This window comes from Brienomyrus brachyistius, chromosome 15 (assembly GCF_023856365.1).
Source record: "Brienomyrus brachyistius isolate T26 chromosome 15, BBRACH_0.4, whole genome shotgun sequence".
Taxonomy (NCBI): Eukaryota; Metazoa; Chordata; class Actinopteri; order Osteoglossiformes; family Mormyridae; genus Brienomyrus; species Brienomyrus brachyistius.
The window spans coordinates 11,572,451-11,598,013 of NC_064547.1; the positions used below are offsets into that span (position 1 = coordinate 11,572,451).

At 39.6% G+C, this 25,563-nt stretch overlaps 3 protein-coding genes across 7 annotated transcripts; all 3 read left to right on the forward strand.

Annotated features, from left to right (window-relative positions):
* Window positions 1-4,016: 4,016 nt before the first annotated feature.
* Window positions 4,017-9,634, forward strand: zgc:103559 (Allantoinase, mitochondrial). Of its 3 annotated transcripts, XM_048975870.1 has the most exons (11): window positions 4,022-4,294; window positions 5,177-5,328; window positions 5,932-6,046; window positions 6,197-6,343; window positions 6,847-6,889; window positions 7,606-7,711; window positions 7,804-7,990; window positions 8,110-8,248; window positions 8,924-9,096; window positions 9,181-9,213; window positions 9,333-9,634. In XM_048975870.1, exons 1-11 carry the CDS (start codon window positions 4,109-4,111, stop codon window positions 9,495-9,497), a joined length of 1,446 nt encoding a protein of 481 aa, XP_048831827.1. In that variant the 5' UTR covers window positions 4,022-4,108; the 3' UTR covers window positions 9,498-9,634. The 3 variants fall into 3 exon arrangements, with proteins under 3 accessions (XP_048831828.1, XP_048831827.1, XP_048831826.1); XM_048975871.1 differs by having other exon boundaries at window positions 4,017-4,115; window positions 8,924-9,213; XM_048975869.1 differs by having other exon boundaries at window positions 8,924-9,213.
* Window positions 9,635-11,915: 2,281 nt separating this feature from the next.
* LOC125708773 (alanine--glyoxylate aminotransferase-like) lies at window positions 11,916-15,492 on the forward strand. Of its 3 annotated transcripts, none has more exons than XM_048976570.1 (11): window positions 11,916-12,134; window positions 12,519-12,711; window positions 12,843-12,907; window positions 13,355-13,455; window positions 13,555-13,625; window positions 13,703-13,787; window positions 13,875-13,973; window positions 14,119-14,188; window positions 14,753-14,848; window positions 14,982-15,110; window positions 15,281-15,492. In XM_048976570.1, exons 1-11 carry the CDS (start codon window positions 11,976-11,978, stop codon window positions 15,386-15,388), a joined length of 1,176 nt encoding a protein of 391 aa, XP_048832527.1. In that variant the 5' UTR covers window positions 11,916-11,975; the 3' UTR covers window positions 15,389-15,492. The 3 variants fall into 3 exon arrangements, with proteins under 3 accessions (XP_048832527.1, XP_048832528.1, XP_048832529.1); XM_048976571.1 differs by having other exon boundaries at window positions 12,051-12,190; XM_048976572.1 differs by having other exon boundaries at window positions 12,059-12,198.
* A 124-nt stretch (window positions 15,493-15,616) lies between these two features.
* On the forward strand, window positions 15,617-25,047 carry LOC125708775 (claudin-18-like). The gene is made up of 6 exons (XM_048976574.1): window positions 15,617-17,874; window positions 19,614-19,861; window positions 23,551-23,715; window positions 23,792-23,939; window positions 24,250-24,360; window positions 24,571-25,047. Exons 1-6 carry the CDS (start codon window positions 17,801-17,803, stop codon window positions 24,710-24,712), a joined length of 888 nt encoding a protein of 295 aa, XP_048832531.1. The 5' UTR covers window positions 15,617-17,800; the 3' UTR covers window positions 24,713-25,047.
* The last annotated feature ends 516 nt before the right edge of the window (window positions 25,048-25,563 follow it).

Genomic DNA, 25,563 nt, shown 5'->3' on the forward strand with positions numbered 1-25,563 from the left:
TACTTGTCATTGGAACTGTACTCTCAAGGGTCTGCCAAATGTACCCTAGCTGTAGGTACATGCACATTTTTAAGATACAGAAATGTACTCTTACACACATTTTTGTGCCATTGGGGGAACATTAATATTGTTTGTACATTGTGGGACAAAACTGTACCAGGGCTACCCTGTTTTTCTGAAAATGAATAGAAGGATACTCTAGATCTAGGTCATCGGGTGTCAATTTATCTGTATGGCAAAAAATATTTTCCCCCTTCCTGATTCCATCTATTGCATCTTATCCACAACACATCTTTGTTTCAGATCCCCAAATAAATTTAGGATTAATGTCAACCTAAGTAAACACATTGTCATGTTTCAATTGTTTCAATCCTCCTGTGTGCCACGGTCCCTCGTTAACCACATTTGATCAATGCAGTCATCTATTCACAGAAGGGGAAAATAATCAGATTTTGTGATTGCATTTACTTTCCTGTAATTAGCACAAAATCAGAATGTGCTAACTGGGGAACACTGCTGCTCTTTGCTGGAGGTGTTTGGTTACTCTACCTTCCTATTTAAAATACCCCAAAGGTGTTCTATTTTATTCAAGTCAGCAGACGTGCTTGGCCAGTTCAAAGTTTTCACTTTTTTGTGTTATTTTTGCAGTGTGTTTTCGATAATTGTCATGTTGAAAAATTGCTCTTCTGCCAAGCTTCTTGAGACTATGAATCATCGTTTCATTCAATATTTTTGATATATGAACATGCGTTCATGGTGCCATACCCCTTTTGCACACCGCATATATTTTTTTAACTAATTCTTTTAATGTGTTGTTAATATCACACATTGTATCATTTAGATGTTTTAATTCATTGGCAACATCTCCTACAGCATGTGCTATTGCATTTTGTGACTGCAGCACAGCTTCAGTCAGCACACGGCCGGACAGTGGCCCCCCAGTTTCCGAGGCACAGGAATGTGTGCAGCCAGAGCCCAAAGATGTGCTCAGCACAGCAGCACCATCACCGCCTGTGTCGTCCTCTGCACTGGGAGCATCTCTTGTACTATTGTCTGTACTATTGTAAAACAAACAATGAACAAAAGTAACACCGCATCTGCGCCCTACTTGTTATTCATAAACATGCAAGTAATAATAATAATAAATAATAATACATTTTATTTATAATGCCCTTTACATCCCAAGATCTCAAAGGGCTACAAGTTAAAATAAAAGAGACAAAATAAACAGTTTAAAAGTAAACAATTTTAAAAGCTCTAAGTGGAGGAACCAAAGGTTTTGTTAAAAAGAAATGTCTTTAGATGCTTTTTAAAGCAGTCAGTGGGTTGTGGTGCCCCCAGGAAGTCAGGGAGGGCGTTCCATAGGCGTGGAGCAGCAGCACGGAAAGCCCTATAGTCTCCCATAGTCTTCAGATTGGTTCTTGGTTTGTGGAGGAGGTTTGCCTGCGTAGAACGGAGGGAACGTGTTGCGCGTTGTGGGTTGATAAGTTCTTTGAGGTGGGGGGGAGGCATGTCCATGGACGCATTGGTGTGTAAGAAGCAGAACCTTATACTCAATCCTGGCGGAGACGGGAAGCCAATGAAGTGAGTGGAGATTGGGAGTGATGTGCTCATGTTTTCGCACTCTCATCAGGATCCTTGCTGCAGAGTTTTGAATGTATTGGAGCCTCTGCAGGCTCTTGCTAGGTATCCCAAAGAGAAGTGCGTTACAGTAGTCCAGTCTAGAGGAGAGTAATTCAAACAAGTATGCTATGAGAAAAACTTACCCACGCTGACATCGGCGTCCCCCTCACCCGATAAAGTGAGAGACCGGGATTCCGCTACCTCCGCCTGTGCTGTTAAGACTCTTACGGTGAGCGGCCACCTCGTGTTGTCACGTCGACTTTAATGTCGGATCACTTCTTTTTTAATTTCGGCCACTGTGCGAATATATAAAAACACTTTTAACTGACCACCACTTTCTGCTGCAGTCATCCACAGCTTCTGACTGGAGTGTGCTGTGATCGTCTTGGAGACCAGGTGCATTCGGTCAATGCATTTGGTCACAGATGATGTGTACTCCTCCAAATTGGTGTTGTCGCCAGTTGTTACAGCCTCCCTACAAATGACCCGGTCAGGTTGTTCAAAACAGTCCTGAAGAGTAGAGACAGCACCTGCAGGCCAGGTTCTCACCTGTCTCAGGACTGGTTTGGATAGCAGGATTGACGGAAGGGCCAGGTGGCTTGGATTAGCTCTTAGCCCAGCGTGGACCCCTGAGCGTTTGCCACGCTTCTGCTTCCTCGCACAACGCTTAATGTTCCAATGTGCTCACTATGAGGGTGGATCATCTGGTCAGGCTACTCACGAAAAACAGCAAGTCCCTTAATTACTTAAGAAGCCGTCGACAGACTGGCACATGCTTTTTGAAACCCATTATGCTGATAACAATGACTGCTTATTTATAAGTAAAAATTTTAAAATATATTTTTCATATCAACATGTTTAATAAAACACAAATATGTACCACTTGTGAAATTCTATTTGCTGCTGGAACCTCCTATGCAGCTGTACGAAAATAATCAACAGCCACATGACCAATTGGTCTCTGGACCAATAAGGAAATAGTATTTACCAAAGCTGTGTCTACTGTATACACAGAAGTGACATTTAAGGATGGCAAGATGGATAATAAACGTAACACTATGTACAATACAGAAGTAATATTTAAGGCATTAATTAAATATATAATGTACAAAAATGGCAATGTATAATGGGCAAAAATTGCAGAGTGGAAATATAACAGTTGACAAATACAGTGGACTGTCAGGGTCTGTCCTATGTGTTATGTTCCCATTTGGCCAGCAGGTGCTGCTGACCATCCGCTTCTGCTGCAATTCCAGAGCCCTGCCCAGAGGAGGTCGCCACCATGATTCCAGAGCTCTGCCCAAGGGAGGTTGCCACCATGATTCCAGAGCCCTGCCCAGAGGAAGTCACCTGTGCATCTCAGCCTCCAGAACCCCGCCTAGAGGAGGCTGCTGTGGCACTTTCAGCACCCTGTCCAGGGGAGGCTGCCACCCATCCTGAGTTTCCAGAGTGCGGCCCAGAAAGGGTCCCCACCAGTCCTGAGTCCAGTCTGCATGGTCCTGCTCTGGCCAAGCCTCCCTAGCCCAGCCTGTAGGGTTCCGCTCCGGCTCTGCCCGAGCTTCCAGAGCCTGGAGCCACAAGGTTCTGCTTGCTCTCTACCAGAGTCTCACAAGTCCATCCCAGAAGGGGCTGACGTTCGACCTTAGCCTTCCAAGTAGACCCCAGAATGGGCCACCAGCCAACCAGAGCATCCCAAGCCCGGCCCACAGGATCCCGCTCCTGTTCCACGCGAGCTTCCAGAATCTGACCCACATGGGTCCTCTCATACTCTGACCATGATAAAGATCTTTCTTTCATATTATACCTAATGGGCTAGATAAGGCTAACTAATATTTCACATAATGTCACTAATAAAAAATAATAAACAGCTTATGAAGGGGAAGATATGAGTAATAGTGTCCATAGAAACATTTCACACCCAAAGTTGGACAGCAAAATAAGTATTTGATGCTAGCTTATAATGGTGTGTTAATTTCAAGCATTTCTCTTATTTTTTATTTTTATATATGGTTATAAATAACCTTAAATTGCATGCCTCATTCCCATAATATTATACTGCTCTGTAATGTACTTATGATATAGAGCGAAATTCTTTCAGTAAGACGCATTCGTATATTCATTCTCTGCACTACAACTTTTTCTGGACACCCACCTCTGATCTGTAGTGCAGAGTGCTCTCTCTAATGGTTAACACAATATTTATGCTACATTGCTTTTTTATAGATCAAAAAAGTTGCTCTTTGTGATATTTTTTTCATATTAGTCTATATCTATATCACAATATAATTCAAATTATTATTTCTTTACTTCAAGGTTCCATTTTTTCTTAAAATTCTTTTCACATTCCCTTCCAAAATGTTAATTTAATGCCCCTACAGAAGGACAAAGGCAGCAGTGAATGAACTCTTATCACAGAAAGCAAACTGTTACGTAAGGTTTCTAACAACTCTTTTTGGTCTCCGTGCGGTAAAACGGCAAAGCTTGGATGGAAGGTAATGCACAAGAAACATATTACAAAATGATACCTGGATCAGCAATTAATGTACTGAGAAGCCAAAGGGTTCTGTGTGGCAATGACATTTGTCCAGCAGTTATTCTCATCAAGGATGGGAAAATCAAGAGCATTCTCCCTGATAGTGCTTTAGATCTGGATGCTGGTGAAACAGAAAAGGTATTCTCTATGCTATAAAATAATCCTACATATGTTTGTTCTAGAATTATCTTGTACAGGTATTTTTATCATAGTGGACATGTGGTATTTAATTAATTTATCTGTTGTGTAGAATTTTACTTTATTGTGAGGTGCACCAGGTCCTGTGTTTATTCATCCATATGAGTAGGAGATGAGTGATGGTGATCATCCTGGCACAACTAGTATATAGGTGGCCTTGTCCTGAAAGCATGAATATACATGTCGGTGGGGCATATATCTGAAATGAATAGTCCATCTGAACAACTTTCGTTGAGTAATGTACGTTCTATGAATTGTTATATGTGGAATGTCCAAAAGCAATATTGATACTAATGTTGAAGTCTTTTTCCCTTTTGTGTACTATTATAGCAAATTCTGGTACACTGAAAAAATTTTAATCTGATCAAGTTTAATTTACTTTAATTTAGACAAAATTCTAATTTCATTAATTAACTAACTAAAAACATCTTATATATAAGATTAATTTGCTCTTCTATTTAGGCATAGCCTTATTATAGGAAATCTGACAACGCATGCCGAGGTGTACAGTGTGCAGAAGTCGCCAACTGTTTACAGAGTCAATAGCTACAGACCTTCAAACTTCATGTGGCCTTCAATTTAGCTCATGAACAATGCGTGGAGAACTTAATGGAATGGGTTTCTCTGAAGAAGTGTCAATTCATTAACAAGTGATTCTGACAGAATAAAAAACCATGGTTAAAAGTTATTTTCTATTTTTACCATTTTTCAATGTGATATTTATTACATTTTCGCTGAAAAGAATATCTCAGTTCAATTGCATGCAAAATTTCTGTATAAATCAGCACAGAATGTTAAATTGTGATTCCATATTGCTTGCAGGTGGTAGATGTGGGCAGTAAGCTGATCATCCCAGGCATTGTTGACTGTCATGTCCATGTTAATGAGCCTGGCCGAACCACTTGGGAGGGGTACTGGACTGCAACCCAAGCAGCAGCAGCAGGAGGGGTCACTACCATCGTAGACATGCCCCTGTAAGTCAATGTGCTTCTTCAGAAACTCTTATCAAAGGATCACAGTGAAAAACAAGTTGTATATTGTATACTGCATTGTTTATTAAATATGACGATTCACTGTGCTTGATAAAGGTAAAGAAATATATCACAGATATGACTCATAATTGTATTACGATGTAAGTGTATATGATATCACCCCCTAGATAATTTCCTTTGACTGCTTAAAAGTTCTACACATATCCATATATGGTATATGTATGTATAATAGAACTAAATCATGATTCAAGCACCTATTCAACGCAGTATCTAGACAAGTCTTGTGTGGATTCTAAGCAACACATAAAGAAAATCAGGGTGTGCCCTAACCGTCAAGGACATGCATGGTATGGGCAATTTCAAGGCATGAAGCCACATGCCACACTACATGCCTCTGGGAGGAAACTCAAATGAATTCCAGGAGTATGTTCAGATAGAGAAAAAACTGGAATCCAGAGCTCTGGATATGTGAGGCCCACTGAGCCAGTCCATGAATTTTTTTCTTAAAAAACAGAAAAGACTGTTACGTAATCTTTAAGTAAATTATAATATCGAGACAACTTGCACAAGTGCATTTTCTTATAGCAACAGCATTCCACCCACTACCACTCTGGAAAACCTAAGAGAGAAAATTCAGGCAGCTGAAGGGAAATGTTTTGTGGACACTGCATTCTGGGGAGGTGTGGTGCCAGGCAACCATGTAAGTAATCAGAACTTAATGCTTTAGATTTAATTAAGTAGCCCCAGTGCGGTCTGGCAAATTGTTCAATACTCAATCTTTATTTGAGTATAGTTTAGTCCTGATATATTGGCTATTTGCCCCTTCCGGCCCTCAACTTGGCTTATCCAGTGGGAACTCCGGCCCATGATTAAAGCAGGAGTCGTCGGCTTCAAGTGTTTTCTCATCCATAGTGGTGTGGATGAGTTCCCTCATGTTACAGACAGCGACCTTCATGCCGCTTTGGAGCAGCTCAAAGGCACTGGAAGCGTTTTACTAGTAAGCACACTCCTGTCAAACTGTGTTACAATATACTTTGCCATTGAATATTTAGTTTAGATGAATTACACGTATACCTCATTGAATTTTTACTCCTTGTAAGGATATTTCATAGTTAAACTTCTAGTTCACTTCTTAATAGTTAATAATAATTTTGCTGACCTACGCACAAAATTTCACAGGGCAGGGGATGCTGATATATTTTTGGGGGCATTAACTTGTCATTCACGAGACCATGTCACAGGCACCTGGTTCATTAGTTAATGAGGCATGACCAGAAGCCAGGATTCATAGTTTTCTTTCGATGTATTGACACTTTATTTAATGTACAATAATCATCTTGTTAATGGACCTGAAAAATCAGAGTAATGTTCTTAAATTAATGATGTTTGACACAGAATATACCCCAGCATATCACTTGTTTAGACCCATTTTAGTGCCGTAGAGTTCTATTTATTCAGATACCAACCATGCTTCAGAAGGATTTGCTTTTTGTTTTGAAGTTCCATGCTGAGCAGGAAATTCAGCCTCCATCTGATGAAGATGGTAAGAAGATACATGGAACTACTGAAATAGGGAATGAGGATTCTGTAATGTAGTCATCTATAGCTAAAATACTTGTCAAAGCTCCTCTTTTTCATGTTTAAAATTATATATATTTCTGTGAATATGAAATTAGAAAAAAAAACTAGTGAGGACCAAAGTAGTGTTCAAGAAAACTGCAAACATATAAATATTGGACCCCTAAAAATTTGATTCCTTCACACACACGATGTATTCATTTGCCTGAATATACTTACAACAGAGCAACACAGAACAAAATTAAGACAAAGGATAACATATACATCAACACTGAGTGCACAAGCTATTGTATGCTATGCTAAATGCTAAGTCTAATGAGAACTCAGTCATGATTTAAGGACTGAGAACTAAGGAGTCATCCTATATTTTTGCAGACATGTGGGAGCCCTGTAGCATAGGGCTCTAACTCAGAACAGAAATTTTCCAAAAAATATATATTTATTTTTGACATGTGAGCAAGGCATGAGTTTAATGAAAAGAGAGTGAAGTTTGACTTGTAAACATTTAATAGTAGAGATAAATTTTGCGGTCCTCAGCCAGTCCTCAGCCTCAGCCTTGAGTGAGTAGCAGGATTTCAAAGTGCACTTTAGACTTGACTGAGAGCCATTGTAGGAGCCAGACAAAATATATTGATTTTAAATTATGCCATCGTTGTTAAGACTGAATGTATCTATTCATAGTTACCACTTCAGATCCTTGTGAATACTCAACTTTCCTGAGATCCAGACCAGACACCATGGAAATGGAGGCCATTAGAACAGTCACACAGCTCTGCCTCAGATACCAGTAAGCTGGAATTATCAGTAAAATCTACCCATTTGGCTGGCCACTGATGAGGAATCATAATGATTAACCCTGTACTGCTGGCCTCACTCCAGGGTGCGGTGCCACATCGTGCACTTATCCTCTGCTCAGGCCCTGGGCCTCATTCAAGAGGCACGCTTGGCTGGTGCCCCACTGACAGTGGAGACTACCCACCATTACCTAACTTTCTGTGCTGAAAACATCCCCCCCGGGGCTACCCAATTCAAATGCTGTCCCCCCATTCGAGGGAAGGCTAATCAGGTGAGAGAAGGAGTAAAGAGTGATTTAGGAATACTCTTAGTGGTAAGATAAAATGCTTTGTAAATATGGTCCCATTACCATAGACTTTTAAGGCTTGCAAAATTTGTATTTTTCTCTAGGAGCAGCTGTGGTCAGCACTGAAATCTGGACTTATTGATATGGTGGTTTCAGATCATTCCCCCTGCATTCCAGATCTTAAAACCCTTCAAACTGGAGACTTTATTCGGGCCTGGGGTGGGATTTCCTCCCTACAGTTTGGTGAGATCCCATATATGTTGTGAAATTCGCAGTTCTGTCCAATATACTTGTGTCTCTGTATTCCCAAGAGAATTTTTTTATATTTAATACTCTCGTTTTCCCCCTAATTTTAAATAAATGTGAAATCCAAACATTTTCCACCCCCATCCAGCTAAGCTTTTGGTTGCGCTGTTTTCAGTACAAAAGGCCACACAGATAAAGAAAGCAAATAATATGTTTACTAAGTAATTATTTACTATAGGAAGGAGAAGGTAACCAGTTTGGCCAAAGTCCACACATAATTTTTCAAAACAGAAATACAAAATGTATATTTATAACTACAGCTAATTTTTTATTCTTTTCTAAAGTGTAAGCTTGTAGGGGAAGATAGATTATGTTTATGTTTCAAGGCCTTATGTTTAAAGTTTAAGTGGATTGGGATACCTTACTGTTGTTCCCAGGAAGAACATGTCATGGTTCAATTTTTGCTTAAAATTCCCTTAGAACAAATTGAATGGACTGCAACTGGTAACGTTGTCACGGTTACGTTAAATTACGTCACCTGGATTTGCCAGTATTGTTGAGATGAAAATGAACTGTATGTCCAAAAATGTGACACAAAAGGTCTTGTAGGTCTTGTAGGGTATTGCATCTTTACAGACCGAGTGAGAAATTTTTATCTACTGGGAAATTTAGGTTTGTCACTGTTCTGGACTACAGCCAGTAACAAGGGATTTTCAGTTTCGGACATGGTAAGATTACTCTGCCAAAAACCAGCAGAACTGTGTTGCCTTGACAACCAGAAGGGCAGCCTTTCTCCAGGCCATGATGCTGACCTAGTTATATGGGATCCAGACAAAGAATTTGAGGCAAGTATTGAGTATTTTATATACTTTTCAAAGAAATATCCAAATGTCTTATTGCTGCAAAAGCATAATTCTATTATATTCCAGGTGAGAGATGCAAACATATTTCATAAAAATAAGGTAAAGTATTTAACCACCCTGTAAGTTATATAACTTCACACCAGATGTTGAAGTAATACTAATGGGATTGCATTTATAATTAAAGTGTGTTAAATATAAGCAGGGATGTTTCTCTTCAGCTGACTCCATATCTTGGCTGCAAACTTCGAGGAGAGATTTATGCAACTGTTGTCAGGGGGAAGATTGTCTACAGTCAAGGCTCTTTCTCCCCTCAACCTCTCGGAAAACATCTTTTCATTACCCAGCCACAGGCTAATGAAGAAAAATCTAGTTTTGCTTCATAGATTGTATGAATGAATGAATATTGTTTAATTCAATGTATTAACATGTTATGATACTATTAAATGGACACATTTTACTAGAAACTAAATTTCAGTAGTTACATATTTTCTGACTGTCTATATTTTTTTCTTAGAGTTATCCATCCATCCATTTTCCAAACCGCTTATCCTACTGGGTCGCGGGGGGTCCGGAGCCTATCCCGGAAGCAATGGGCACGAGGCAGGGAACAACCCAGGATGGGGGGCCAGCCCATCGCAGGGCACACTCACACACCATACACTCACACATGCACACCTACGGGCAATTTAGTAACTACAATCAGCCTCAGCATGTTTTTGGACTGTGGGGGGAAACCGGAGTACCCGGAGGAAACCCCACGACGACATGGGGAGAACATGCAAACTCCACACACATGTGACCCAGGCGGAGATTCGAACCCGGGTCCCAGAGGTGTGAGGCAACAGTGCTAACCACTGCACCACCATGCCGCCCCCTCTTTGAGTTATATTTATAATAACATGCGATGATGTGCAATATGATTTGCCTTCTGAATAAAGAATAACATTAACCAAGTTCCTTGATCAAGATCTAGTTTTCGTTCATGTATGTTCACCTTGCCAGAAAATTTTTCTATGGGTATTGGATATTCTCTCATCCTGGATGCAGTGAACCTGGAGGAATCCACAGAAAGACGGAGCACAGGGCAAAGGGAGCACTCTGGATAAGGGGACAGTTAGTATGTTCTCCTCACTGCATTTGAAAAATGAATATATGGAGTCACGTGTGTACCAATCATTGCAGATTTTAATTTTCATTGAAGTCATCATGGTTATATGTCAGACAAATGTTAAAGAGAAAGATCTGATAAAATGTTTCTAAATTGTTAATGTTCTTATGAAAACGGGTCAATGTGTTGAGCCCAAGTTAAATATTTTCTCATCAGCCAATCGCCTCCTCTGGGAAAATTTCACCTCCCCTCCTGATATTTCAGTAACCAAAGATGTAAAAACTTTACATGGAAAACCAATAGAGTGGATTATATATTAAACAGAAAATATAAATGGATCACAAAATATAAATCCAAATCATCCATCCATGCTCCAAACCGCTTATCCTACTGGGTCATGGGGGGTCTGGAGTGTATCCTGGAAGCAATGGGCACGAGGCAGGGAACAGCCCAGGATAGCACACTCACACAAAGGGCACACTGACACACCATTCATGCACACATGGACTCCAGAGGGCAATCTAGCAAGTCCAATCACCTTCAACATGTCTTTGGACTGTGGGGGGAAACTGGAGTACCCGGAGGAAACCCCACGACGACATGGGGAGAACATGCAAACTCCACACACATGTGACCCAGGCGGAGACTCGAACCTGGGCCCCAGAAGTGTGAGGCAACAATGCTAACCACTGCACCACCATGCCGCCCCAAATCCAAATAAATGTTTGCCCATTTACGTATGTAAATCCAAACTATATCTTTCTGGCCTACACACAAACACAACCTACTAATATAGAACTACGTGATATTTTTTCTACCATTACCAGATGTACCTAGTAGGTCAAACTGGATTGACATTTATATAGTACAAAGGCATTGCATTGCCAAATATATTCAAAAATGTTAAAACTAATACTTTATACAACACATTTACCATTAGTAATAGTTATATAAATTAATAAATCAGATATTTAAACTGTATGGAAACTAATTTTTTCCTCCCTCTTAATATATAACCTATTCGCACCATTGAACCCATTATTTTACAAAACCAAAGGAGAGGGTTGTGGTCTGAGCGCAGGGCCAGGCCATTTATCCATCAATCCAGCAGCAGCTCGGGGGGCTAAGGTCTCTGCACAACTGTTCTGCTGAGGCCAGGGTTTGCACTGGTAGCCTTTTGATCCCACACACCACCCCCCAGCCATACACAAAAAGTATTCGGGATAATATTAAATTACATATGATTCCCATTTTGAATCAATAATCGTCTGTTTTTTGCATGTTTTCTCAGTATAAACAATAACCAGATAACAATTTAGGCTAATGATAAGTGTGTGTGCGTGTGTGTGTGTGTACTGTATATGTGTATTATGTTTATATTACATTGTAGGGACCAAATGCCCCCCACAATGTGTTAAAAACCAGTCATTTTGATGTTGTGGGGACCATTTTTCAGGTACTCACAAAGTAATAAAAAAACTAAAAATGTCAAAAGTCTCATATTTTGTTTGGTTACTTATGGTTAAGGTCAGGGCTGGGTTGCGATTAGGGTTTTCCCTATAGAAATGAATGGAGAGTCTCCACAAAGATATAATTACAGTACAAGCCTGTGTGTGTGTGTGTGTGTGTGTGTGTGTGTGTGTGTGTGTGTGTGCGTCTGTGCGTGTAGGAGGTTCTGGCGCTGTATACTAAGCTAACCAGTTTTCTGCCCTCAGTTCTATTTGAATTCTCTGCCTTTGCAGCCCACGGAACAATGTCCTCTCTCTCCATTCCACCACCAGCATGCCTTCTCAGACCACTGGAAGTACCCCACCGTTACCTCTTTGGACCTGGACCATCCAACGTGTCGCCGCGAGTCCAGGCTTCTGGGGCAAGACAAATGATAGGGCATCTGCACAGAGAAATGCTGGAGGTACAAAGCGTTTAATGATAGCTAAAAACCAGCAGAGTTTGTACGTTTGTTGATATGTAAGTAGGTATGTTTCATTACATCTATACTTGTTAGGTGATACATTAGTAACAAAATACAAACCTTCAAAAAAAATCATGATAACATTTTTTATTTCACATGAATTGTTATTCTGGATCTGCTTGCTTATCAAATACAGCATTTACATAATTCCATGGAAAAGATGTGAGGTTGTTGTGTTTAATGTGAAAAGTAATTTATGAAACTACATACTAAGTGTGATTTTAAATGACTTGTAAGTTGTTGCATGCTGTGAACGTTTAAAATGAATAATATTTCAATGGATAAAAGACAATGTCTTATATGGTCACTCTGAATTTCTTTCAGATTATGGATGACATTAAAAAAGGGATTCAGTATGCATTTCAAACCCAGAACAACATGACTATTGCCATAAGTGGGTCTGGTCACACTGCCATGGAATGTGCTCTTTTCAACACTGTTGAACCAGGGGACAGTGTCCTCATTGCTGTAAATGGCATATGGGGAGAGAGAGCATCAGAAATTGCAGACAGAATTGGTATATAACTTTTACAATCTAAATTCTATCTTAAACTATACTAGTTAGTCTTTTCCATAGATTAACATTGCATCTTCCTTTTTTAAAAAAAAGTCTATGATATTCCATTTGAATAATTTTCTTTGAAACAGGAGCAAGAGTTAACACCATTGTCAAGCCTCCTGGTGGTTATTTCACAAATGACGAAATTGAACAGGTAATATATCTTTTGATAGTATAATAAGGGTAGTTTTCTTGTATGGCGCTATTGCTTTCATTTAATTTATTTGTGTAACTGTACAGTATAGAGATTCTCCCCTTCCATAATCTGGAGTGGTCACTGAATCCCTTCCTGGCTCTGCTGCCCTCAGCGCAGGATACCCGTTCCAGCTCAGGGGCGTTGAGGGTTAGCACAAACCTCCTAGAGGGGGCAAGCTTTTAGCCACCCATTTCTTTTCAAACTACTATATACGCGACTCAATTTTTCAAGCCCTGGGTTCTCCAACCCACCTTATTACTTATGTGTGCTCATGTGTATTTCAATACAAGTGGAATACACCAGGACCTTGCATTACCCCATTTAGCACTGCTGGGTATAATTTTATTTCTCAACTATTTCTTTGAAAAATAAATGTACTAGAGTAACTGGCTGTTTACCTTCCAGGCTTTATGTGAACACAAACCAGTGCTATTCTTTCTCACACATGGAGAATCCTCTTCTGGAGTTGTCCATCCCTTAGATGGCATCGGAGAACTGTGTCACAAGTAAGTGAAAATCTCTGGTGAATTCTCTCATAATCATTAACTAAGTAAAATCACACATCACAAATCCAAAGTTAACATCCATTTTCTGCTCTCCACCAGCCAAAACTGTTTGTTTCTAGTGGATTCCGTTGCATCGTTGGGTGGCTCACCTATCGTCATGGACAAGCAAGGTATGTTCAGGAAGCTTCTACGGTATAAGGATGCGAATTCAGTTTTATCGCCTAGACATATGTGTTCATTTTCACAGGCATTGACGTACTGTATGCTGCCTCCCAGAAGGTTCTAAGCTCGCCACCTGGGACTGCACCCATTTCCTTTAGTGAGGGAGCTTGGTGAGAAAAGGGGAAAGTGGAAATGCAGAGTTTTCTATTAGTCTGATCATTGTTTTGATCTGCTCTCTTAACCTGATGTTTTTGTAGCAAAAAAATTTTCAACAGAAAGACAAAGCCAGTGTCTTTTCTCCTCGACATGAGTTGGCTAGCAAACTACTGGGGCTGTGATGGCAAACCAGCAAGAATGTGAGCACTACTACATAAGCAAATTATTAGAACCATTTATTATTTAATAATATATTTCTCTTAAATATTTTAGTTAAACTTTCTTGTATTTAGAGTTATTTTCATGTGATGGCTCATGCTAAAGCAATAATGGTCTTGCTTTTAGGTACCACCACACGGGACCTATATCTGGGCTTTTTTCCTTGAGAGAAAGCCTGGCCGCTCTTTCTGAAATGGTGAGGCCATCTGAATGATCTTTAACTTCACCTTATATTTCATGCATATTATTTCTTAAATTATCAGACAGTATAAATGTACAAATTAGGCAATTATCCAAATTAACAGCATGGTGTGTCAATCTGTGTTATTATTGCTTCATTACTGAGTTAGAAATTAGTCTAACTAACTACAGAACTTTGCAAATCCGATATTTCTGAACTGCAGTGTATTTAGTTTTTTTGGTCCAACAAACTAATTGCCTAAATTTACTAAAAGTTTTGCTTTACAATGGACGTATTTGTCTAAAGACAAAGGCCATCATTATCTCAGTAGCAAATATCTAAAGTGGTTGATTTTTTTCGGATTTATTTTGTTAAAAGAATTATCTGCATATCTGTTTCTTCCACAAGAATTTGTTGGTACTTTTTCCACGAAATCTTGCCTTGTGTATTTTACTTTATAATTTCTGGGTAACCGTGATCCTGTCAGATTAGCAGCTCTTAAAGATTCATGGTTGGTTAGAAACTTGTATTTAAAATATTGGCATTATTGGTACAGGTTGTGTTTTTGTGGTTCTGTAGGGCCTAGAAAAATCCTGGACTCAGCACAACAGGACTGCAGAGCATTTGCATAAGGGGCTGGAAAGTCTGGGTCTCAAGTTATTTGTACAAGAAAAGGTGAAAATGTATAAATCCTACAAAATAAATCTAACTATGGATTATTCATGCAATATAATTACTTTGAGGTGTACATCTGGTGTATATTCAGATAATAAAATTGCCAAATGCTAAAATTGCTTGCGTGTTACAGTCCCTTAGGCTGCCAACAATCACCACCATTGCAGTTCCACCGGGGTATGACTGGAGGGAAATCATAGCCTATATCATGAAGCACCATGATATAGAGATCTCTGGAGGATTGGGGCCCTCCTCGGGCATGGTATGTCAGTCTGCTTCAATTAATTTTAACTAGGTTAAAAAATTGGTTACAGATTTTTTCTACCCAGAGACAAGTATTTTTTAGGAACTAAAATTGCAAATATGAAGTGTAGTGTGATGCAAGTGTCCTCACCGGACCCCACTGACTTTCTCCTATACCCTGTGCAACAGGTGCTGCGTATAGGCCTGATGGGGTACAACTGCAACCAAGCCAATGCTGACATGGTGCTAATGGCACTGAGGGATGCACTTAAACACTGTCACAAGAGCAAAGTGTAGAGACATCCCTCAGATTCCGCACCTAGTGCCTTGGAAAAAGCAAAAGCTCTGCTGAAACCTGCAATTTGCATGAGAGGAGTATTAATAAAATGTCACAAAATGAATATCCTGTCTTGTCTTATTAAGCTTTATACTGAGTTACTCCAAGTACATTCATTAAAATTTATGTTCTATGTACCCACATTCCTTTACTGCTTATCTAGCACATGGTTATGGTAGAAAGGAGCTAGAAGTCACCCTGGAGGAGATGCCAGACCATTTCACTTACAAATCCTCACAGACTGCAGTGGGGAGCAAAGAATCACCATGGAGGCAATACCAGACCTTTTAAGACAATTTCCCTTAAACATCATCACAGACTGTAGTGGGGAGGTAGGGGTCAATCTGGAGGCGATAATAAACCATTTCAGGGAGTTTCACTTATACATCATCAAAACTGTCGTGTGTCAGGGTCGGCACCCATCCTCCCCAACCTTTTGTGTTTCCCCCCATTTTACAAGCAGGTGTTACTGGCCGTCCTGTCGTCCTTCTTGTCCTTCAAGCCCTTATTGTGTTCCCCCATCCCTCCCCAGACTTCCGCATACCTCTATGACAGTTTCCCAAACCAGTCCTCGAGGAACTCCGGACAGTCCATGTTTTTGCTTCCTCCCATCTCCCAGCCAATCAGGAACACCGAATACCTGGTACAGATGCACTGGGAACTGAGAGGAAGCATAAACGTGGACTGTCCAGGGTTCCCCAAGAACTGGGTTGGGAAACACTGCTCTATGGGATAAGCATAAACCTTTTGGTCATGAGTTTGAGATTAGCTTCCTCCTTATTTGTAATTATTGGATTTTGTTCCACAGTATTTCTTTTCTATTTTAGTTTTTTTGTTCCTAGTTTTTGGTTTGTGTTCTGTTTTGCAGGTGCCTGTGTTTCTGATTATGTATTATTTGTCTTTGTTATATTCTTAGTATTTGATTCTGTTTTTCAGTTTCCCTGTTGGTCTCTCGCTCCCATGATTAAGTTGATTTGACCCACTTGTTTCCCTATGCATCATGATTGTGCTACCTGATTGCTCGTTGTCCTGCACCCTATCTGATTGGTTAATTGTTCCATGTCTCACTCTTGCTGCTTCGCTATCCAGTTTGGTTTGTGTATTTATGTTCCTGCCTTAGTTCAGTTCTCCAGTTGGTCATTGTGTCAGAATGTTAGATGTTGTTCTCTGCTATGGTTTGAGTTTGAGTTTGAGTTTGAGTTTGAGTTTGAGTTTGAGTTTGAGTTTGAGTTTGAGTTTGAGTTTGAGCTATGGCCTTGTCTGTTCCTGCTTCCTGTGTTGCCTTGTTCCTGGACCTCGTTTTCTTGTAGTTTGTTGTTTTCCCCATTTTGCTTTGTTTTTGACCCCTTGTGCCTCTTTTATTTGTAGTTTTAACCAGTGCTTATAGCTTCCATAACTAATCCCCTTGTGTCTCAGAGCCACTAGTGCATTCTCACCTCTTTTTCCTGCCTGCACTATGCCACACTATTGTGACATTAGTGCATAGGTAGGGTTCACTACGGTGGTCTGTAAGTGTGAATGTGCTGTAAATTTTGTAAACATGTGCAACACCACACAATGGAAGTTTCCAGTAATCAGAATATTTTCAAAATGAGCTATATGATGGCACAATACCATTTATATCAATATACTTTTATCATGCATTACAATGAAGGCTCTCCTAAAGACTATAAATAGAGACCAACAGTATTCCTTCCTGGGTGTACAGTAAGTGTTGAGTGGGCTACAGTCTTGATGTTGCACAGAATCCTAATATTCACACCTAAAATCAAAACATTCAGTTGACATCTCAGGGGGATTTTGTTTGAGGGGAAAGAAGATGAATAATCTTTCGTTTCATTTTAATTTCCAAACGGCTCATATGTTCAGTCTCAATATTCAAGTCTTGGCTAAAACATACTTGTTTAGTGTAGCCTTTAGGGACTCTAGGTCTAGCTTTAGCTAACTGCTCCCTCCCAGTTAGACCTGGAGTGTGAGGTGTAGAGTGGGGTGGGGATCGGTGCCATTGGCTTTGGATAAACTGAACTGTCAGTGCTGTCACTCTAGCTTCACACTCCCTCGTGGAACTGGAGTGCTGAGATTTCAGGGACTCCCCATGCCTGTGTTCCCACTTGCCTCTCCCTCTTACTTATGCTGCCATGGCCATATCTGCCGGGAGCTTTCATGTTGCACTTCCCTAACCGTTTGTACTGCCTCTAGTCTCCCGTAGTTTTGCTAATTGAACATTTTATTTCCCATACTCCTCCTAGGGTGTGCTACCTGGAGACCCCAGATTTTCAAGGTATCCTGCCTACCCTGCTGCCTGCGACGTTTCCACTACCTGCAATGCCCTTCAGGTCTGCTTGACACTCTGCCTGTGATGTCTTACCAGTATGCCCTGCTGCCATACTACTCTTCACCCTGCCATCTTAAGCAGCTGCAGCACTTGCTCCAGCATTGCTCTCTGGTTTGTATCGCAAATGTTAAGCCTGGGAAAATGTGAATTGGGACTTTGATTTTCCCTGCCAGTCCTAGGAGGGTCTGAGTCTGGTTCCTCCTAGTTTCTTCCTTTTAGGGAGTTTTTCCTTGCCACTGTTGCCTCTGGCTTGCTCACTGGAGGCCTTGGGTGGGGATGCTCTAAAGTACTTTGAGACAATGTAATGTTGTGGGAACGTGCTATACAAAGAAATTGAATTTAATAATATGGAAGAATCTTAAGGTGACTTAAAAGGAAAAAATAATATAAAGCATTCTGAGATTAAAGTCAAAATAAACCTTTGAGGAAGAAATCAAAAGTTAAAGGGTAGAAACCTGTTAGTGACTATGAGGCGTTAGTAGGAGGTGAATCAATCTGGTCCTTTCCGGATTCATTCTACACTAAAGGAAGGCTCATGTCTGCTAGCATTCGTGTTCCCAAACTTTTCAGCCCACAGCCCCAAACCAACAGTGACAGAGACTAACGACTGCCACTAGGTTTATATTAGTGGTTTCCAACCTTTACAGTGCTAGCTATTGAGTCTCGGGGAAGGGGGTAAAAGAAATTTAAGTAACTGTTAAAATGGATTTTTTACATGTTATGTTTATAGACATGCTATGCAAATCATCTCACAACTGCCCACTTTGGGAACTGCTGAGCAAGGAGAAGTTATCCATAGATTGAAATCTCTCTGATATCTCCTTGTTGCTCCCTTGTTTTTTCTTGTCACAAGAGTTTCGCAGCCCTGTGCTCTATAGTCCATGTCCTGCCCGGTGGATGCCTGTTTTGTTCCCTGTGCCAGTTTTCCCATTGGGAAAGCTTGGACCCCTTGCAGATTGGTTTATTTTCCCAGTTCTTGTTTTGTTAATAAAGCCCCTTTTGTCCTCCCTATGTCTGCCGTAAACTCCTCCAAAAATGAGGATATACCTAAAAAATGAGAATCTTTCCAGATATACAGGACATTTTCAATGGCTATCAGGCTTCTGTTTTTATAGCCATTTGTGAAATACGTTTTAGATTTCCATTTTTCATGGAAATTTAATTTATGGAGATGAACAAGCATTAAAATCATGACTAACAGCAATGAGTTGTGAATTGATCTGAAAAGGCAGGCAAGGGCAGAAGCATACATACACAAATTTGACTGTGGATGATAAGTGGATGTTAGATTCAGAGCAATATTCAGTTTATTACATAGGGTTTTGAAAACTCGGGATGTGAACTGTGGACCCCTGTCAGACACAATATCTTCAGGGATTTCATAGCATCGAAAAATCCACGTTATTAAGTCTAATGCTTAATATTAAATATTAACTTGTTAAGTCTAAATGTTAAATGTAATATTAAATATCTGGTCTTATGAGAAAATACATAGCTTTCATTTGATATTAATAAAACTTCAAGAATAATCTGGGAAAGGTGAAAAACATGCCTTCCCATGTGCCTAACATTTTAAACAAAAATCTTATCAAAGTTTCGCCAAAACTGAGAACAGTTCCGAGTGACGTGCTTATTTTCATAACTCATAGTTCCTCCCATTCTCATCCAACATCATGACTAGCTCATGAGCGAACACTGCTCTGATGGTGAGGTGTAGAGGTGGGGCTCTACCAAAGACAAAGCTATCTGGTTTAAACACTGAAAGTCAAACAGGCACACAATAGTCTTTGGACTAGTCAAGTACCATTCCCTACAGGAGTTGTTCACCAGAATATTTCTCATTTCTGCAGGTCTGAGCTTGGCTGTAGAGAAATTAAAATGGCAGTCACTATATGCCAGGTGATGGGGTTTATGCTGGGAGTTTTGGGGGTAATCGGGGCCATTGTAGCAACTGCATTGGACCAGTGGAGCACAGAGGATCTCTTTGACAATCCTGTAACATCAGTCTATAGCTACTGGGGCCTTTGGAGATCTTGTGTCAGACAGAGTTCTGGCTTCACAGAGTGTCGCCCGTACTTTACAATTCTTGGGTTGCCAGGTAAGAAACAACTATACTAAAAAGATAATGAGAATTATCTGTTAAAAACAAAGGAAGATAGCTTGCATGACAGCGCAATATTTTTCTTGAACTTAAGAGGCAGTGAATTTTCAATTCTGTCAATGTCAAACTGAAGAACTTTACCACACATTGTTCTTAAGTGTTTATTTACCAAGAAGTCATTTATTACATAGAATGAAAGAACTGCATAGTAAAAATTGTCACTGTCAATTGTGTGTATGTGTTTTATAACTTTCTTTGTTCCAGGCTTTATGGGTTTATATATATAATCGTATCATAGCGTATACTCATGGGTTATTCATTTTCTTTAAATTAAAAAGTCGAAGGTCACAAAAATGTATAGAAGAAAATGTCTTACACATGTGTGGGATGGTTACAAAATTACAAAATCACTTATCAAAACCAAACTAAAACCTGTGCAAACATCATGTGACCAGTTTCTGGCTAACGCCGGATACCTTTTGTTCATTTTTGTGATAAGGAGTACAGAACCAACATCCATTTAGTGACTTTCCCTTGGAAAAATAAGATGGCCTAATTTGTTTTAGAGATTTGTATTTCCTTTATTTCGTTTTGGGCCATAAAATGCCTCATTATTTTAGCTGTACTATTAATCTGCTTAAAAAATTGTGGACATAAACAAATTTCTGAATAGTATCAAAAAGCTAGTGTCCAGCCAAATGGTTTGCTTTGGTGATTATTGCACATGTGCAATATAATATCAATATGATATCGCCCAGGGCGGCATGGTGGTGCAGTGGTTAGCACTGTTGCCTCAGACCTCTGGGACTCAGGTTCGAGTCGCCTGGGTCACATGTGTGTGGAGTTTGCATGTTCTCCCCATGTCGTCGTAGGGTTTCCTCCGGGTACTCCGGTTTCCCCCGACAGTCCAAAAACATGCTGAGGTTAATTGGACTTGCTAAATTGCCCGTAGGTGTGCATGTGTGAGTGAATGGTGTATGAGTGTGCCCTGCGATGGGCTGGCCCCCTGTCCTGGGTCGTTCCCTGCCTTGTGCCCATTGCTTCCGGGGTAGGCTCTGGACCCCCTGTGACCCAGTAGGATAAGCAGTTTAGAAAATGGATGGATGGATGATATCGCCCAGCCCTAAAATATTGTAATAGTCATTAAGGAATTACAGCAAATGGAGAATTGATTGACAAGCTGTTTCATTTATCAGTAATTTCATTAACAATTAAACAGTCTGAATAGTCTGAACTTAATTCTACGTGTGGAATTTGCATTTGGAAGCTGCTGTTGTGAGCTGTCAATATGAGAGCAAGTATGCAGGTCATCATTACACTGAGAAACAAAAAACAAACCCATCATAGAGATTGCAGAAGGAGTGGCCAAATCAACACTTTGATACATTACTTTAAAGAGACAGAACACATTGTTTAGCTCAGCAACAGCAAAAGGAACATGAAAGACAATTCTGGTGAATGATCACAGAATTATTTTGTTGGCGAAGGAAAACTCCTTCACAACATGTGGCCAAGTCAAGAACACTCTCTGGGAAGTAGACATATCATTGTCAATGTCTACAATAAAGGAAAGATTTCATGAAAGTAAATATAAAGGGTTAACCACAATCCAGGGTTGTAATCCACTGCTAATTCTCAAGAATATGAAGGCCGCATTAGATTTTACCATAAAACATCTAAACAGCCTGCACAGTTATAAAGCAATATTTTTATATAGCTAAAAAGTATATGGAGAATTGAAGGAATGGCTCATGAATTAAAACAGGCGTCTCCAACTCCAGTCCTGGAGAGCTACCGTCCAGTAGGTTTTCTATCCTACCTGGCTTCTGATGAGCCACACCTGTTCTCAGGTACATACAACTGTGCAACCTCTGTAGGGTCCAGATATCGCCTCATGCTACCAGTAGTGACACTGACCATCGCCAAATGCAAAACTAGTGAAAAAAACGCCAGAAAAGATCAGCAGGGAAAAATGCCAATGGCCCCCACCTGTTAAACCATTCCTGGTTTGGGGGTCGTCTCATTGTTGCCCCTCTAGTTCACCTATTGATAATTTCATTAACATCAAAGCAGCTGAAACTGATTAACAACCCCCTCCGCTACTTATCTGACCAGATCAATATCCCAGAAGTTTAATAGACTTGATGCTACACTCTGATTAAAAAGTGTTCCTTAAATTTTTGGAGCAGTGTATATATTAAATGGTCTACTCTAGCAACACCATTCAGAGCTTCGAGCTGACCTGAACACGCTGAGGGCGCACTTTAAGTCGATCCCAAAAGAAGTCGCCACTGTAAAGTCTGTTATCGATTGACATTCCAAGGAGATGGCTGGATTTAATAAGGGTCTGCTATCTCTGGATAGTAAGATTACTGAGATCAAGTACCAGAGCCGTCTCCTTAACCTTAAATTAATTGGGTTTAAGCTTGGCCGCGAGGGGAGCGACATGGGGTGCCTTTTTACCCAACTATTCCTGCTGGCCATTGACCGTGCTCACAGGCTGTACGGCCAGTCTGAAACCTCTTCTTGCCCCCCTCCCATCATCATGCACTTCATTGACTTCTGTGACCGGCAGGTGGTGATACGAGAAGCTTGCAAAATACAGGATACAGCTGCCATTTTGAATTGATCGTGGGGTTGCCAGATCCATAATTCTTACGGTTTGAATTATCCCAAAATACGTCAAAACTGTCTGAGCTAGTCAAAGTATTAAACTGTTGTGGCTACTTACTGTACCATACGTAAATGAGAAACATCTTCCTAGATAAATATTATCCATGGGTACTCACACTCCCCAAATATAAAATCAACTTAATTAATAAAAAAAAATAAATGTCGTGTTGATTAAAAATATTGATGTCGACAATTTTTTTGTGTTGATGCTGTCGACTACATCGACTAATTGAAGCAACTTTCGTCAGAATTCTTAAAATTGTGTCACAATTTTAATCTATATCTATAGGAAACTACTGTATATACAGATGCTCCTCTACTTACGAATTTGCAACTTACGAACTTTCAGACATACGAATGAAGAGGAATGTAAGTCCAAATTGTGTTCATTGGGCTCCCGTTTCCTGTCCGCAATATCGATTTTTTTTTCTGGTCGCTACTCCCACCACGCAACAGCGTAACGTGCATACTCCCAGCATCCTAGGTCTTTGTATTTGCGTATACCCTTAAATGATGTTGAATAATGACTTACAAACATTTCAAGTTATGAACGGCTGTACGGAACGTATCTCATTCGTAAGTAGAGGAGCGTCTGTATTTAGTATATGTTCAGAAAGGGCATGGTGGCTCATACTCCTTGTGTGCGGAGTTGTTTAGGAATGGCTCCATCTATTGTGATTTATTATTGTTATTATTATTATTATTATTATTAATAATATAATCAATAATAATAATAATGCTATTATTATTACAACTCACTAAATGCTTTTTATATTTAGTATATATTGCATAATTTTCTTAATGGACCTGGACAGGTATGAGTATAGTGTGTACTAAATTTGATTTCTGTACTCAAGGGGCATTTCTAATTATTTTTATTTCAGTCTATGCCAATTTTACTTAAAAGAGCAACTTATATAAAATGATAGATACAGTATTGTAGCAGTGCTTTTCAGGAAACATCTTCATTTGTTTATAATTTATTCCCATTATAACCACATTTCTTTGTACAGGACTATTCCAAGCTGTGAGAGCCTTGATGATAGTTGGAGTTGTTCTCGCAGGAATAGCAGCCCTCATAGCCATTTTTGCTTTGAAGTGTATTAAAATGGGTGGTATGGAAGACACAGTCAAGGCTAACTTGACACTAACATCTGGAATCATGTTTATTCTCTCAGGTAGAGTAACTTCTGTGTTTAACCTCTTGTATCCCAAAGCCTTACCATTTTTAAATTAATAGTCTGTTTCTTTCAGGCATTTGTATAATTGCCGGAGTGTCAGTCTTTGCTAATTTCGTTGTGAGCAGTTTTATGATGACCACCTTCAGCACTTCAGAATTTGGAGGAATGGGATCAATGGCAGGAATGGGAATTGGGGGAATTGGGGCACCACTAACTCCCAGGTAAAAGAAAAATTCCATATTCTGAACACTGTTTTCCTATGGAGACTGTTTAGAAAACAAATCATATTTGTTGTTGTCTGTGCTTTACATGTACTGCTTATAGAAGTACAATGCAATATGTATGAAGTTTGTCCAGAGTCCTATAAGGAACAAGAAGTGTGGTTCAGCACACAGGATTTTCAGTACAGAAGCAATGCATTGATACTTATATGATGGCAGCATGCATGTATTTTTGTACTGAAGATGTCTGTTTAAGTAATGTCATACTGTGGATACTTTAGATTATTATATAGTGTTTCTCTTGTTTCAGGTACACATTTGGACCTGCCCTTTTTGTAGGCTGGGTGGCAGGAGGCATCTTGACAGTGGGTGGAGTTATGATGTGTGTGGCTTGTAAGGGACTTCAACCAGAAAAATCTCAGTAAGTTCTATTTCCTTTATGTGCATTTGACGAATAGGTTCTCTGTAATTCTATTCAGCTAAATTAACATGTAAAAATGTTAAACCACATATATTAAAGGTAAATGTTATTTAAAAAGATTTCCTTAAATGTATCCAAGATCAGTTTAATAAGATATAATATCATAATCTAATATCACTCCCTTTTTGTCTCTTGTCCATTTTAATTCAGGTTCCATGCAGTGTCTTATAAAGCTCCTTCCCATAATACAATCTACAAATCAGAAGACAGACAAAGACCAGTTTACAATGACTCCTACAAGGCTCGTAGTGAAGATGGCAGGAGATCAAACATGAAATATGACTATGTTTGAGGCTTTCAGTATCCATTATTAAACTTATGAAAATGTACACTAATAGCAGTAAGTGTAAATTGGCATTTGTTGTTCAACGAAAACAACTTTGATAACTGCTAGATAATGGAGGAAAAAGATTACATTACCATCTCAAATCATAACAGAATACTATCATAAGTTTTAAAGAGCAGTGAAAAATTATGAAATGTGTCAAAGGAGCTTTTTTTCGTTACATTTTACTTTTACACATTGAATTCTGTTGTCGGTCTATCTTTCACCAGTAGCTACTATTTTCTGTACAAAGCAGTAAAATATACATCCTATGTCATAGTGGTACTAAGACATTTTGATTTGTAGCCACGATACATTTATTACATAAATACATAAATATGATAAACATTTTTTTTCTGCCTGATTTGTTCATTTGAATGAAAATCATATTTTTTTCAAACGTTTAAACAGATTTTATGAAACACTTCAAATTTTAAAATCTTTGTGCAGTCACCATATTGTTTATACAGTGCAGGCGAACACTAGATTTCACCTGAAAAGGCCATAATGTATTTGTGGCCAGGCTGCTGGCTCCACCCAGTGTTTGGATCACAGATGTACTGGTTAATTATTCGGGTATTTCCAATGGCCTATAAATAGTTTAGCATATCTGTCTTGGCAAGCATCATGTCTGGTCCCTACCTCCTCTTGTTGAGGTGCTGTGAAATTCAGTGTCAACAGTGTTCCTGCGGTAGTAATTTGTGTTGGACAACCTTTACTTGCAGGCTATGGATTGAGCATCAACCTCCTGCTTAGCCTGTTTCGTCAGGCTGTTTCGTCACCTAGGTGATGTAGTAATCATGGCAAGGCTGCTCCTG

Coding starts and splice junctions, on each gene's coding strand:
- LOC125708773 (XM_048976570.1), top strand. CDS start 11,976: ATGTCCTCTCTCTCCATTCCACCACCAGCATGCCTTCTCAGACCACTG. Junction 13,974..14,118: donor GATGGCAAACCAGCAAGAAT/GTGAGCACTACT, acceptor TCTTGCTTTTAG/GTACCACCACACGGGACCTA. Junction 14,189..14,752: donor TGGCCGCTCTTTCTGAAATG/GTGAGGCCATCT, acceptor GTGGTTCTGTAG/GGCCTAGAAAAATCCTGGAC.
- LOC125708775 (XM_048976574.1), top strand. CDS start 17,801: ATGCCCTGCTGCCATACTACTCTTCACCCTGCCATCTTAAGCAGCTGC. Junction 23,716..23,791: donor AATCATGTTTATTCTCTCAG/GTAGAGTAACTT, acceptor TGTTTCTTTCAG/GCATTTGTATAATTGCCGGA. Junction 23,940..24,249: donor GGGGCACCACTAACTCCCAG/GTAAAAGAAAAA, acceptor CTCTTGTTTCAG/GTACACATTTGGACCTGCCC.
- zgc:103559 (XM_048975869.1), top strand. CDS start 4,109: ATGGAAGGTAATGCACAAGAAACATATTACAAAATGATACCTGGATCA. Junction 4,295..5,176: donor ATGCTGGTGAAACAGAAAAG/GTATTCTCTATG, acceptor TATTGCTTGCAG/GTGGTAGATGTGGGCAGTAA. Junction 6,890..7,605: donor GCCTCCATCTGATGAAGATG/GTAAGAAGATAC, acceptor ATCTATTCATAG/TTACCACTTCAGATCCTTGT.